Genomic DNA, 13,830 nt, shown 5'->3' on the forward strand with positions numbered 1-13,830 from the left:
GCCAGCAAATACTCACTCACCATGAAGTCTCTGAGATGCTTTTAAAAAATAGTCCATGGAGTTCCCGTCGTGGCTCAGTGGTTAATGAATCTGACTAGGAGCCATGAGGTTGTGGGTTTGATCCCTGGCCTTGCTCAGTGGGTTAAGGATCCGGCATTGCTGTGAGCTGTGGTGTAGGTTGCAGACATGGCTCGGATCCCGAGTTGCTATGGCTCTGGCGTAGGCCGGTGGCTACAGCTCCGATTCGACCCCTAGCCTGGGAACCTCCCTATGCCCCGGGAGCAGCCCAAGGAATGGCAAAAAATAGTCCGTGCAGGTCGCAGGTTTGATCCCTGGACTTGCTCAGTGGGTTGGGGATCTGGTGTTGCTGTGGCTGTGATATAGGCCGGCAGCTGCAGCTCCGATTCGACCCCTAGCCTGGGAACCTCCATATACTCTGGGTGCAGCCCTAAAAAGGCACAAATAAATAAATAAAAATAAGAAAAAACAGTACACGCAGAGAACAAGGGGCTGCTATCAGGGTTCCGAGTCAGCTGGGTTCGGGAGTGGCACTATAAAGCAGCGGTGACCCGGCAGACGTTCTGACTTCTGTTCTTGGCACAGAGTGATTTTCGTGACACTCCCAGAGGCTTGTGCTTCCTCTTCATTTGGTCTATAGGATTTTCCATATGTACAAAAAGCAATGGGAGTTTTTAAAGAATGTACTTGAGCGTGCCAGAATGGCTATTCTATGGTCATTTATCAACGGTCATTTGTGTGCTGAAAAGGCTTACAGTTATTAACAGGTGCCGGCCCAAAGAAGTTTAGGAAACGATGCTTGTGGTCTTTGATGAAGATAAGCACACACGGACAATACTGTTAGCTGGCAGTGACTTATCCCCCACGTGCCTACCACGGGGACAGGGTGTCTGTAAAACCAGACCACGCGCACGGGAAGTGGTGCAGGGGCGACCAGAGGCCTGGAAGGGCGAGCCACGTCGCAGACGCAAAGTGAGAAGCAACAGTAAAGCCGACCCGCTTCCTGTTCTTCCCACGGACACCCCCCCCGCCCCCGCCAAGGAAAGAAGGCACACCCAGAAAGAAACCCAGTGTGAGTTTTTTATTCAGTTTGAAAAGGACAGTTTAAAAACAGACGTTAGTGACACGCTGAGAACACGGGTATGTCACCGCCATTTCCTCTACCGTCACCAGTTTTTATTACAAAAATCAGAAAAGTAAAAATTCATGACAATATCTGCACAGTGTAACCACTAGTTGCCTAAACAAAAGCTAATTTCTATAAAACCATGAACTTAATGCAGCTTTTTATTAAGAGAGTTGCAAAATTCCCTCAGTTAACTGGATATATGTATATATATAGGTATAGTGGTATATGTTTTAAAGCAGAAAACCCCAAAAAACAAAACAAGGAAAAAAGAAAATGTAAGTCAAAAGAGCCTGTTAAATGTCTTGACCTGACAGTCCCTACAAAGAGGAACTTCCACTACATACAAAGGAAACCGTCGTCTGTGGTAAAAATCCTGGAGACCGGGTAGGAAAGGCGGAATAAAAACACACCCGCCGGAAGTCCGTGCCAGGCTGCAGGTGCTCGCAGGAACTCCAGGGCGGCGGGGGCACCGTGGAGCTGGGCGCCCTCTGCCCTCCACGCACTGTGCGTCTACAAGACGTCAGCACCGGGCAGGGCGCAAAGTTCCCACGAGAAGACTGGGGAGGAGGACCGCTCCTTTCGCCCGAGAGGCCACTGCAGGACACCTCTGTGAGGCTGTACCTGGCACAGGGACAGAGCTGTCGTCTGTCAAATCCCTACAGGAGCGGAAACGCAAAGCTCTTCAAGAGGATGCCCGCGAGCAAAAGGGTGAACTTCCAGGCACCTCGTGGACCGTCTCCAATTTATCCTGATCCGATGTAATTTAATTTGACGAAAGGAAGCGTGGTCCTTCATGGTGACAGTATTCGACAGACTCATCGAGGCTGGCAGGGGAGAGATGAGGTCCCAAGGGCACCCTGAAAGAGGCCCCCCGCCCGGGCTCCCGAGAGAGAAGGGCCAGGGCGGGGCTCAAGTGTCAGCACAGCGCAGGGCCTGGCGACCCTGCAGGGCACCGCTGCTTAGTGTTCGGACTTGGACCGGCTCGGCGGCAGGACTGCTGCGTCCCGGGAGGCGGCCCGGGCCCTAGGAGCCGTGGAAGAGGTGCATGGTGCCCAGGACGGCACTGTCGTACCCCTGCTCCACCTTCACGGAGCTGGAGTGCTCGACCACGCTGCTCAGCTCGGGGAGGCTCTCAGCCGTGTCCCCGAAGCCGTGGTAGTGGCCGTAGCGCAGGTTCTCCCCGAGGTCCTCCGCCCAGGAAGGCCTGCTGGCCACACAGCTGCTCGGGCTCCCGTTCAGGTGCAGGGACCCGCACATCTCGGGGTTCACGCCCGAGCTCTTTGCTGGCTCTTCGGTCCCGTGAACACAGAGAGAACCCTGGCTACTTGGGAAAGGCGGTGCTGGAGCTAATCCACTGCCAATGCCACCAGGTCCTGCTAAGCACTGGTCACTCCTGCTCTCCGTCCCACTGAGCTGTGTCGTGGAGGGGAAGTCCAAATGGCCATTGCGGACACCTCCATTTGTCAATGTGCTCGATACGGAGCTACTGCTTTTCACATCTGCATCAAGAAATACACCTGTCACCAGAATTCAGAACCGGGGGAGGGGAGGGTATAAACGCTGCGTTGCTGCCACCATTTTAAAGGATTTACTTTCTTTTCTTTAAACAAACCAGTTTCTTTTGCAAGGCAAAACGTGGTGCCTGAGTAGATTCACAAATAAACACAACAGCAGCATTTGCCCAGTAAGAGAGGAGACATTTATAAATTTCGTGAGCGCTGGGGTGTCATGTGAAAAAATTTCAGCTGACAAACGTACTGCATGGACAATTCCAACGGCACCGTACCCGCTCTCGGTTTAAGACTACTCCTGGAGGGCAGTTTTAAAATCACCACCCGTGAAAAAGTCCATGAGAACCAAATGCAAGGGTTCCCCCAAAGGGTTCAAATAAAACCAAAAAATGCCTCCAGCTTCTGAGAAATGAAAACAAGAAAGGCAGCTGATGAAGCCTGTGAATAAAGGAAGCTCTGGGCCGGCGAGGGGAGCCAGGAGGGCCCCAGGGGCTCCTCAGAGTGCCTCCCAGGAGTCAGGGAGGACTCGGGCAGGACAGCGCCGGTTCCCTGGCCACGCTCAGACCACACCGTCCCGCTGGGCGACGCCGTGTGGCAGCACTGGCAGAGGGCGGGGAATGGCGACCACAGGAAAAACCGTGAGCCCAAGGATCGCGAGCATCCAGTCTTGGGCCGAGAGCACAGTTCTGGAGAGTTCTTTCTGCCTTCAGCAATTACAGTGACTGTGCCATCCCAGGCTCCACGTCCAAAACCCACTTGGAAAACCGCGGACAGTTTAATCTGCATATATCAACATCCACTAGAGGAGGCTGTCTTATGAGAAAAAGCGTCCTCACAAAACGTCTGGGCACACGGGACCAGGCAGTTGCAAGGTACGCTTGTGCGTAAGGAAATCCGAGGACTAATATCCACGTCCACAGGAATTCACAGAAGGGTACAGAGAGTGCTCTAAAATCACGACTTGCTGCGTAACGTCAAGTTTTACCCCAGCGTGCTGCCCCATTAGAGTAAGGTGTGATTCTCCACCTCGGGAGTGAGGACACAGCTGTGTCTGTCCCCGTGGCCCTGAGACACCCACGCAGCGTGACCCTTCGCCTGGAGGGCCTGCACGCCGCCTTGTCTACACCCTGGACCTGCACTCGGACACAGGTTTCTGCGCGTCCTGCCAATCTTCCTGCTAACAAAAGTCATTGCGTGTTCAGCGAACAAAACCATCTTCTAAACACTCCATGACTCATCAATTTTCTGGCAGTTTAAGTGACACCGTTTAAGAGCTGCTGTCAATTCTTCAGAGGATCTTGGATTCTTTTCAAATTAAAGGACAGCCCTTCTATTTGGTTAAACTCAAGGCTAGAGAACAAGCACTTCAAGGACTAAACATGAGGTAAAAGTAAAAACAAGTTGTTCCCAGGGGAATACCTTGTATGATTTTTTTCAAAAGTAACTTTTCCTGGGTGACAAACCCGTGAGCAGGATGGTGACCCTGACAGTAACAAAGAGAACGAGCCAGCAAGGAGAGAAACTGCATTTTCAGTTGACTGGGCCCCAGAAGCTCGGTGCACTAGACTTTGTCGTTTGATGCTCACTCTGTGTGTGTGTGTGTGTGTGTGTGTGTTGACTGGGCCTCAGAAGCTCGGTTCACTAGACTTTGTCGTTTGATGCTCACTGTGTGTGTGTGCGTGTGTGTGTGTGTGTGTGTGTGTGTGTGTATTTACCACCGCTGTCCGGTGCCCAGTTAGCGTGAGTGAGTTCCACTATGCAATCTCACCATCACGGCAGGTGTAACCTCCTATCACTATGGACATCTAGTAAAAGTCAGCACAAAAACAGACATCCCAGAGACGGGGCCGCACCCCGCGACTGTCTCCGATGCCGCCTTTGACCCCGTCCCCATCTACCTGCCTGGACGCGGCCTCGCTCTCCCCTCGCCCAGTGACTGCAAGGAACCTCCAGCGTCTTCACTGTGTGCACGAAGTCAGAGGGTGTTACAAGTGAAATGATGGAACATACGGGGAAGCTTACGTGGCACCGGTTATATGGGATGAGCTGGGCTTTAATAAAGAATGGCCTTTTTAATATTAGGTTCAAGCATGGCACTAAATTTTACCTAAAACCCAGGGAATTAATGTTGGAAGATGAAAGAGTGATTACTTCTTTTCAAAAGCAGGCAGCGATGCCATTTTTAAAAAAGCTGGCTTTGAGTTTTGTTATTTATCTTTAGCAGGGTCTTTAAATGTATTATCCAATCAGAATTTCCCTGCAAATCTACCCATTTCATTTAATTATTTGGCAAAATGGTGACTTCACCTATCCATATTCTGTGGCTTCTAGAAAGATGTACACATTTTCATTTTAGTGAACAGAAATGATTTTTTTTCATGGACGTCTGGGAAACAAAATACATGATCTTTTATCCCCAGTGAAGAATTTAGGATACAGACATAATAATAAAACTTTAGGAAAACCAGTATCTATTTCCAAATATATTAACACATTAAGAGAATGGCTAAAATGTGGCCATGATTCCCTAAATAAGAGCGGTAGGAAAAAGCATTAGCGAAATGGATAAATCTTTAAATATTAAAAGAAACGGAGCCCTTACTTTCTAAAAACTGAAAATGACTAACAACTACCTTCATATCTAAAAATCTCAAGATACTAAAACTGCATCTTGTGCGACACGGCGCGTGGCACTTTAGTCAACTTGGAGTGAGTGTCGTCGTACAGCCCAAGGCAGCCGAGAGCACCGAGCCAGAGGCCTGGCTGGTCACACGTCAAAGCCAAACCTACTAGGTCTCAGAGTTTACAGCCAGCCATTCTTTTTTGCTGTTTATCGCTTGGAAGTGACCAGCAATAGATGTCTGTCCAGGATATTTCCCCCCCAAGGTCCTATGTCAGAAAATGAAAAATGGGAAATCTTATTACACAAGGCACATTAAGCAAAAGCTTCAAATCAAAAGAAGAAGATTGCACTTATATCTTTCATATCTGTAAGATGCACCAAACCCACTTATCCTTGTGCTACAAACTTGTCCAAGATACGCAAATCACAGCATAACATTCTTTAGAACGCTGGGCAAAGTGCAAAACCTGTTTGAGAGAACTCCTGTCAGAAATAACACGCATACTGGTTCTTGCAACGACAGGGGGTCTGCATTGCTGACACAGTATAAATCTCTATTTCTTTTGGTCCAACGGAACCACCCTCCTGCTGTTTGGTGTCTTCGACCATTGGACCAGGGTTGCGGCCAACAGGACACGGTCCACTCCCACCTGTTAGGACGGCAAACTCTCTATCCACGTGCATCTTGTCAGCCTCGTCTTCCACCTCGCCGTTCAGGAGCGGCATGGAGTCATCCGAGCTTTGAGCTGCACAGAAAACAGAGGCAATTTCAGGTTCCCCGCACCTAGCAGAGACATTCAGACAAATGCTTCTCATGCCTTGGTGTCCGAGCACTGCATGCTCCACAAGAGCCAAACAACTTCATCATCTACCGATGACTGAGGAACTCGGCACACCCCCGAGACACCCTCCCACAGTAAAAAGTCATTTACTTCGTTCCGATGAAAGGTCATGCATTTCAAACTCCTGCTCTAGACTCGCTTGTTGACACAAATTTTCATTTGACAACAGTTATACAACCCAAACATTTCTAAATACTTTTTAAGGTTCAATTCACTCTAAGCACTTTTTTTGGGGGGGGGGGTCTTTTTGCCTTTTCTGAGGCTGCTCCCACGGCACATGGAGGTTCCCAGGCTAGGGGTCCAATTGGCGCTGTAGCCACCAGCCTACACCACAGCCACAGCAACGCAGGATCTGAGCCGCCTCTGCGACCTACACCACAGCTCACGGCAATGCCGGGTCCTTAACCCACTGAGCGAGGTCAGGGATGGAACCCGCAACCTCATGGTTCCTAGTCGGATTCATTAACCACTGCGCCACGACGGGAACTCCAAGTACTTTTTAAGATTCAAGACACTGTAGTTATGCCCTCAAAGTTGTTTTTCATTAAAAAACGACAATTCTTGAACATAAAAACCTCTAAAATAATCCTCAAATTAAAAAAAATTCACTTATTTCACTGACAGAAAGTAAAAGCCAAGATCAGGTCAGGCTTGTCCAACACCGCCCGAACGTGGCTCCGGCCCATGCGCCAGGATGCGACAAGACTGGGAACACGCTCCAGTCGGCTGGGTTCCAAGACATTTCGCGCTGAAGGTGGGCACCCTCTCCGTACCCCGGAGAGCATCTCGGGCACACCTGGCCTCTCCCCCTCGTGAGGTCACACTGCAGAAACATCTCTTGCAAACCCCAGGGCAACCCGTCAGCAGCAGTCACTCCCATGCAGCGTGTGGCTCTCTAGTCCTTTTTTTCTTTCTCTTCTTTTAGGGCCACACCCGCGGCATATGGAGGTTCTAGTATTAACAAGCATGTGTTTTTAACAAAAGTGGTCCTGAAAAAGTCACTTCCGCGCCCTGCTTTTTATTCATGGTTAATGAATGCATCCCATCAACTAAATTCAAAAAATCTTGAAAGCTGAGTAACGATCCACTGTTCGGCTGGACTACAGCTCACCCCCCACTGCCTCAGTAGCTTCCTTTCTCTCCCATTCTGAACATCCTGACAGCCCTATACCTTTGCATGTACTTCTGGTTCTGGTTTTTCTCTAGGGCCACTCCCACGGCATATGGAGGTTCCCAGGCTAGAGGTCGAATCAGAGCTGTAGCCGCCGGCCTACACCACAGCCACGGCCAACACCAGATCTTAGCCACGTCTGCAACCTACGCCACAGCTCAGGCAACGCTGGATCCTTAACCCACTGAGCGAGGCCAGGGATCAAACGCGCAACCACATGGTTCCTAGTCGGACTCTTTTCCGCTGCGCCACGATGGGAACTCCCACTTCTGGTTCTTTACTCAGATAAACAACTGAGCTTTGCAGCTTCGATGGCTTCCAATCAGCGGCACATGAGTCATTTTCAACACTGGAACGTGAATATTGGTTCTAGAGTACTCCGCAAACTGTTGAAACAGTTTTAAAGGAAAAAGTCTTAATAAAAGAGAAACTCGTATTCTCAATGATTAGTATGTGGAAGAAACAGAGGAGTGATCTGTGTGTCCGAGAAAGACCAGACGTGCACAGGTATGAGGCCCAAGACACCCCCCAACAGGGACGCTTTAAACCGGAGGCAACAATCTAAGGACGTCGGTCTCTGGCGACGTTTCTCTTCATCCTCCACAGGCCCCAAATCAGGGACAGGTGAGGCCCCATCCTCACCACGAAAGAAGGCACTTCCGAGAAGGCAGGGGTCAAGAGGCCGCCTTTGAAAAGGGGGAGGGAGGGAGGGCCCAGGAACCCGCTGATAAGCCCTCTCAGCCAGGCCCAAGGCCGCACGGGCCACGCCTCCTTCCTCCTGCCCCGCGGCACCAGAGGGGCTAAATCGGTGCACTGAGAACCAGGGGAGCTTCTTGGGGCAAAGCCACAAACTCTCGACAGAAAAGACAGCCCTGGGGCTGCAAGCACAGAGAGCTCTATGCATCCATGCTCTCGATGCCTGGTTTTGGTTTGGAACTGAGGGCCAGGGTTCTTTGGGGAGAGTGATATTCAGGTTAGAGCTGCAATTTCAGACCCCTGAAGAGCAAGTTTTTAAAAAGGTGCCATGGAGTTCCCATTGTGGCTCAGTGGTTAATGAATGAGACTATAGGAACCATGAGGTTGCAGGTTCAATCTCTGGCCTCGCTCAGGGAGTTAAGGATCTGGTGTTGCCATGAGCTGTGGTGTAGTTGCAGATGCAGCTCAGATCCCAAGTTGCTGTGGCTCTGGTGTAGGCCGTCGGCTACAGCTCCAATTCGACTCCTAGCCTGGGAATCTCCATATGCCGCAGGTGTGGCCCTAAAAAGAAAAGAAAACAAAACAAAACCATGCCAAACCATGATGCCCTCCCTCCTCCCCCCAAACCCAACAAAACTGGCTTCATAAAAGCAGGGACTTTGTCTCCTGGCTCCCTCCAGCCGTGCCCAGCAGCGTTTCATCAATGAGTGAAGTCCAGGCTCTAGCCGCAAAGGGCACACACACAGAAAGCAACGACGACTAAAAATAACTCACCACCTCAGATGAGACCAGCTCCAAAATGAAGCTGGACATGAGGGTGGACCCGCCGCTAGGGGGCCCGAAGAGCTGGTGGCAGAGCCTTTGGGGACGTTTAAAACAAAGGGAAAGGCTCAATACCACTCTAAGGACAGAAAGTGATCCCTTACCCAGGACCTGGGGCACTAGGGGCTCAACTTGGATGCGCTTCCTTGTAGATATGTCCCTTTTTACATTCAAAAATTGTTTTATTTTAAACATTTTTAGATGTGTCTTTTGTTTATACAGTTCCTCACCAACACAAGGTAAAAATGAACAGACCAAAGGCTTTCAGATTTGAGTCGAGAAACCTTAACGGGGAGGCAGGCGCTAGGGCAGACAGCCTGGAGTTTAACCGAGCTCTCTGCAGGCTTTCCCTGCAGTCTTGGCAGCGCAGCTCCCAGAGGACCTGCCCGCCAGGGCATCCAACCACCTGGCGGCAGACCCAGCTGCCCACAGCCTTGCTTGAGCAACGCACCTGACACGGACGCCTTCATGTCACTCCTCCCAGCACCTGGAAAAGGGCTCAGACAGCTGGATGGGGACACTGAGCGTGTAACCGGACGCCCTGAAGACCGCACCACAAGCCACGAGTGAGAACTGGCTTCTCGAATCCTAAGGACAGAGGGTCTGGACTTGAATTCTCTTCCTGTCACCACAGATCGTGCACCTGCGGTGTCTGTCTCACACACCTACTGCCATCGCCAAGGAACTGTTTAAATATTCCACATTGCACCTGAGAAGGTGGCTTGTAGACATTCCAGAACATTTTTCTTCTAAAATCACCCATCTTGATTCCATTTGTTTTAGAAAAGCAGCTCTTTCCCTTCCTCCCTGTCCCAGCTGAAGAGAGAATTACTGGACACTTGTACACGTCTTGCCTTTCACTCTGGCCGCCAAGCAGGTATGGGCTGATGAGGCAAGACTCCAGGACCTGTCAGTGCATATTTGCGACAAAATCATCTAGGATTGGCTCAGAGGAAGCCCTCCCAGCTCTCCCTCCCCACAGGAGGAGTGCCGGCCAGGTGTGGCCACGGCCCAAGAAGCCCCCCCATGCCCAACCTTGGGGGACCAGGGAAGAGGCTTCATTCGGGAAAGTGCCCGGACCACACAGAAATCTGCACACGAAATTTCACTTAAAACTTGAGAACTGAATAAAGCCCCTAGTTGGTTCTGAGACTCTAAAAATAAACTATTTCTGATCAAGCTTGAAACCGCCAGAAGGGCCTTCCTTTGCCTCTGGCAGAGGTCTGCAGCTTTACAGAAACTGTGCCACCAAGGGGTCAACTGTGGAGCATGAGCCTGCCCTGCCCACAGAAAGGCAGGACTCGTACACACACACAGGGTTTTAAGTGCCGGGCACAATTACAAAGATACCTGGAGCTTATGGAAGCTGCCTCATCAGGCTTATTCTAGCTTTGCAGGCAGAGAAATCTCTTAATGGGGAAAAAGAACCCACACAGCGCCATACAGTACGGAGCTTTGGCGAGCTAACAGGTGTCACTTCCTAGTAAGACCCATGCAGTAAACATCATCTGATGTGTGATCCCTGCCAAGGACTTCCACACAGTGGATCCGAGGGAAGCCTGGGCTCCTGAGACGGACGGGTGGGCTCTCTTCCCCTGGGCCTCCTTAAGGGGCCAGTGCGGGAGGGCCTCAGTGCCGACCCACAACCAAGGACGACACCTCACACCCCTTGGCCTTCCTGCTGACCTGGGACTCTGATCACCAGGGAAACGCTGTCCCTGCGAAAGGGGACGGGGGAGGGGTCTCCTTGGGGGATTCCCTCCATCATGAACTGGAGCTGCTCTCTGCTACCACAGAGCACTTTACCCAGACGACTGGAGGTCCTGTTAAAGCCACAACCTTCCCACCACAGCGACCTTGCGAGGGACTCCTTCCTGCCAAGGTCTCAGCCGCGCAGGCCAGTGGCTGGGGAGATTCAAGAGAGCAGGTCAGTGAAGATGCCAAGGACACGGAGGAGCAGGAACACCTGTGGAAAACACCAGGGAGGGATCTGGGCTTTTGTTTAAAGGACGTGGAAGGGAAGGTGCTTCTGAGACAGAGTGCCTGGAACAGAGCGTGCTAGGGCCCAGCCCTAGCGACTCCCGCTGCACCCACCACCCAGCGCAGACGCCGAACCAGGTGCAGGAGGTTTGCTGGACTCAAGACTACAAGACAATCACTTGGTTCTCAAGTGCAGTTCATCCCGATTATACGGACAAAATGCTGTATCTTGAGGGATTAAAACAAAACAATCACTTATTATTAGAACACAATTAGGAATGTTCTCTCTGGTCAAATTTTTTTTTTTGAAAAGCAAATGTTAACCATTTACCGCAAGTCCGAGAACACTAGGGACACACCCAAAGTTCAAGTCTTCTGTAAACGTAACACACATGGAACTGAACTAAAAGGAACTACATTACGGATGCAATTCCTCTCACCTAAGGGTGTGAGTAATCAGCTAACATGTACCACTCACCAAGCTCATTAAGTCACATCCACCCCCCTCTCTCCTGGTCTTTTTAAAGCCTGGTGAACATGAGTAATTAAGATTAAAACCAGGAAATAGAGTCTTCAAGTTCATCCTGGGGAAAGTGTGCCGAGCAACTTCTTACTGCTCGTTTTAAGCTAAGTCATAACGTAGATACTGTTCCCAAAAGGTGTTTTTGTATTAACCACCTAATGTGATAGATGAGATGCTAAGATCCATAATTTACCTATTTGATAAAAAATATACAGTGACGTCAACTGAGCTTCCAAGATCTGGTCTCACCACCGCCTACCAATAGCAACTGTCAACCCAAAGAACTGCAACTTACTGGTCTGTACTCACGCTGCCTCCCCCGTCAAGACGGGTGATGTAGCCAAAACAATGAAAGATTAGAAACTGAAAAGTTTCTCATGGATGGGCCTGGAATTCTTTTCTACCCTGGACCAGTAATGATTTGGACAAGCTTTCAAGGAATGCATCCGTGAGGAACCGTCTCAGGTGCTGCTCCCAATCACCAGGATGCCAAGATGCCAAGTGAAAATCTTACTGAGCAGCTGCAGCCGAAGGCTCGAGGGCCACCTGCTGTTCCATGCTGAGCAAATGGTTGGTAGGTGGGGAGGGAAGCCACCCTCCGCCCAATCCTAGTTATACACTGATACTTCCTCGCGCCGTCCCACACGGACAAAATCCCATCCCGGGGAAAACACTACCCCGGGTACTTTTCATCAGTATCAGCCACACCAAGAGCCTTGGATTTTGTTTTGCCCTCAGAGGCCACGGCCATGTCTCTCAGGTCTGTGTTAGATGCTGATGTCAATGACTGCATCCAAGGCATTTTAATTTTATTTTATTGTGACTTTAGGACCGCACCCGTGGCACACGGAGGTTCCCAGGCTAGGGGTTGAATTGGAGCTGTAGCTGCCCAGCCTACCCCACAGCAACGTGGGCTCTGAGCCATGTTTGCGACCTACACCCAGCTCATGGCAACGCCAGATCCTTAACCCCCTGAGCGAAGCCAGGGATCGAACCCACATCCTCATGGATCCTAGTTGGGTTGGTTAACCGCTGAGCCAAGAAGGGAACTCCAAAGGCATTTTAAAGTATGAACGTCATACAACTTGCTTCCAAAGGAGTTTCTTTGAGCCATACAAATGATCACTGCCCCAAGTTTTCACATCCGTATGGCTTCCAAGGGAAAAAACCACTCCAGTTATCTTGACTGAAAACATTAAGAGCAGAGAAATACTACTCTATGGAGAAGAGCAGGTAATTTTCACACTCCAACGTTTAAAAAGTTTGAGTCAATTTTATAGGACACATCCACCTTTAAGTTAGCTAAGCCAGAAAACCTTCCAGAATGATTTTTCACCCTTATAGCTGATGTACAAAGTTGTATCAATTTCTGCTGCACAGGAGAACTGCTTTTGTGCATATATAACCCACACTAAAATCACCAATATGTGTAACATTAAATTCTGGGAAGACAAACTAGACTAAGTTCAGGTTCAGGCTATGCATTTTTATGTGGCCAGAATATTTTTTCCAGGCACCTATTTTAAAAAGGTGAAAAAAAAAAGATTTAAAATTTCTCTACTTTTACATTAAAAAAAAACTTTTATATGCATACGTTATACAAGGGGGGAAATATTTTTTTTAAACTCTGCCATGAGAACTAAAACCTTATCTACAAAATGAGTAATTCAAATGAGCAAAGCCTTAAGCTCATACATTTACATAGCAAATCAAAACAAGATGCCAGAAACTAAAGTGAAAATGAACTAAAGCAATGTACACCCCCCGCCCCCCTGCACCCAAAGAACGTAAACTATCCAGCTACTGACTAAGAACTGCTGCCCCAGCCACTCGCAGTGGTGTGTGTTACAGGAAAGGAAAAAGGGAAATCTTTCCGCACGGGGAGAAGTGTGCAGGCACGGGGAGAAGGCACCTGACAGGCACATGCCTTTGCACACGCGGATGCCCGAAGACGGGCGGTGGGAGGGCCGAACCTCAGCACTAGCACTTTCTCCGGGGAGGGGAGACAGTGAGGGCCCTGGGAGCAGCTGGGATTTCAGGTGTGTCAGGACGTCAGGTGTGTCGGCTGCCAGGCCAGCATCTCGCCACCCTCGCCCCTGGGTTGAGATCCTTATCTGCAAACTCAAACAAGCCCCGGGTGCGTGATCCTTTTCTGCAAATGAAGAGGCCAGGCTCCACCCCCATCTTCTTCTCTACGGGCATCCAGGAGCGGAGTGGAGCGGGGCGGCAGGGCCGGGCAGCTGGGGAGAGTGAACAGGAAGGTCACCGCACAAAACCAGAGCCTCTGACCCGGTCACAAGAGGAATGCTTGTCTGGAGGAAGCAAAAAGCCCCCGAAACCTGCCTGGTTCTGCCCAGTCACGGAGTCCTAAAGTTTCAGGAACCCTTGGAAAGGCTCTTCCAGATGCTCTAGTAACGAGATGCTGGCCAATTTAACCGACCTTAAAACCTGAAGACACTCATTTAAAATTCTTCAGGTACATCTGAGTCTTTTTAAAAGTTAAGTGACACCTTAA

General features: G+C 50.0%; 1 protein-coding gene across 3 annotated transcripts in view; it reads right to left on the reverse strand.

Moving 5' to 3' along the window:
• The window catches only part of ANKRD10 (ankyrin repeat domain 10), a 32,695-nt gene continuing 19,947 nt past the window's right edge, over window positions 1,083-13,830 (reverse strand). For 2 of the 3 annotated variants that reach the window (XM_021065100.1, XM_021065099.1), the window contains exons 5-6: window positions 5,932-6,027; window positions 1,085-2,646 (exon numbers count right to left, since the gene is read on the reverse strand). In XM_021065100.1, coding sequence (XP_020920759.1) covers window positions 2,171-2,646; window positions 5,932-6,027 — 572 coding nt within the window. In that variant the 3' untranslated portion in view covers window positions 1,085-2,170. 3 annotated transcript variants of the gene reach the window in all.

Source organism: Sus scrofa, chromosome 11 (genome assembly GCF_000003025.6).
Source record: "Sus scrofa isolate TJ Tabasco breed Duroc chromosome 11, Sscrofa11.1, whole genome shotgun sequence".
Lineage (NCBI taxonomy): Eukaryota > Metazoa > Chordata > Mammalia > Artiodactyla > Suidae > Sus > Sus scrofa.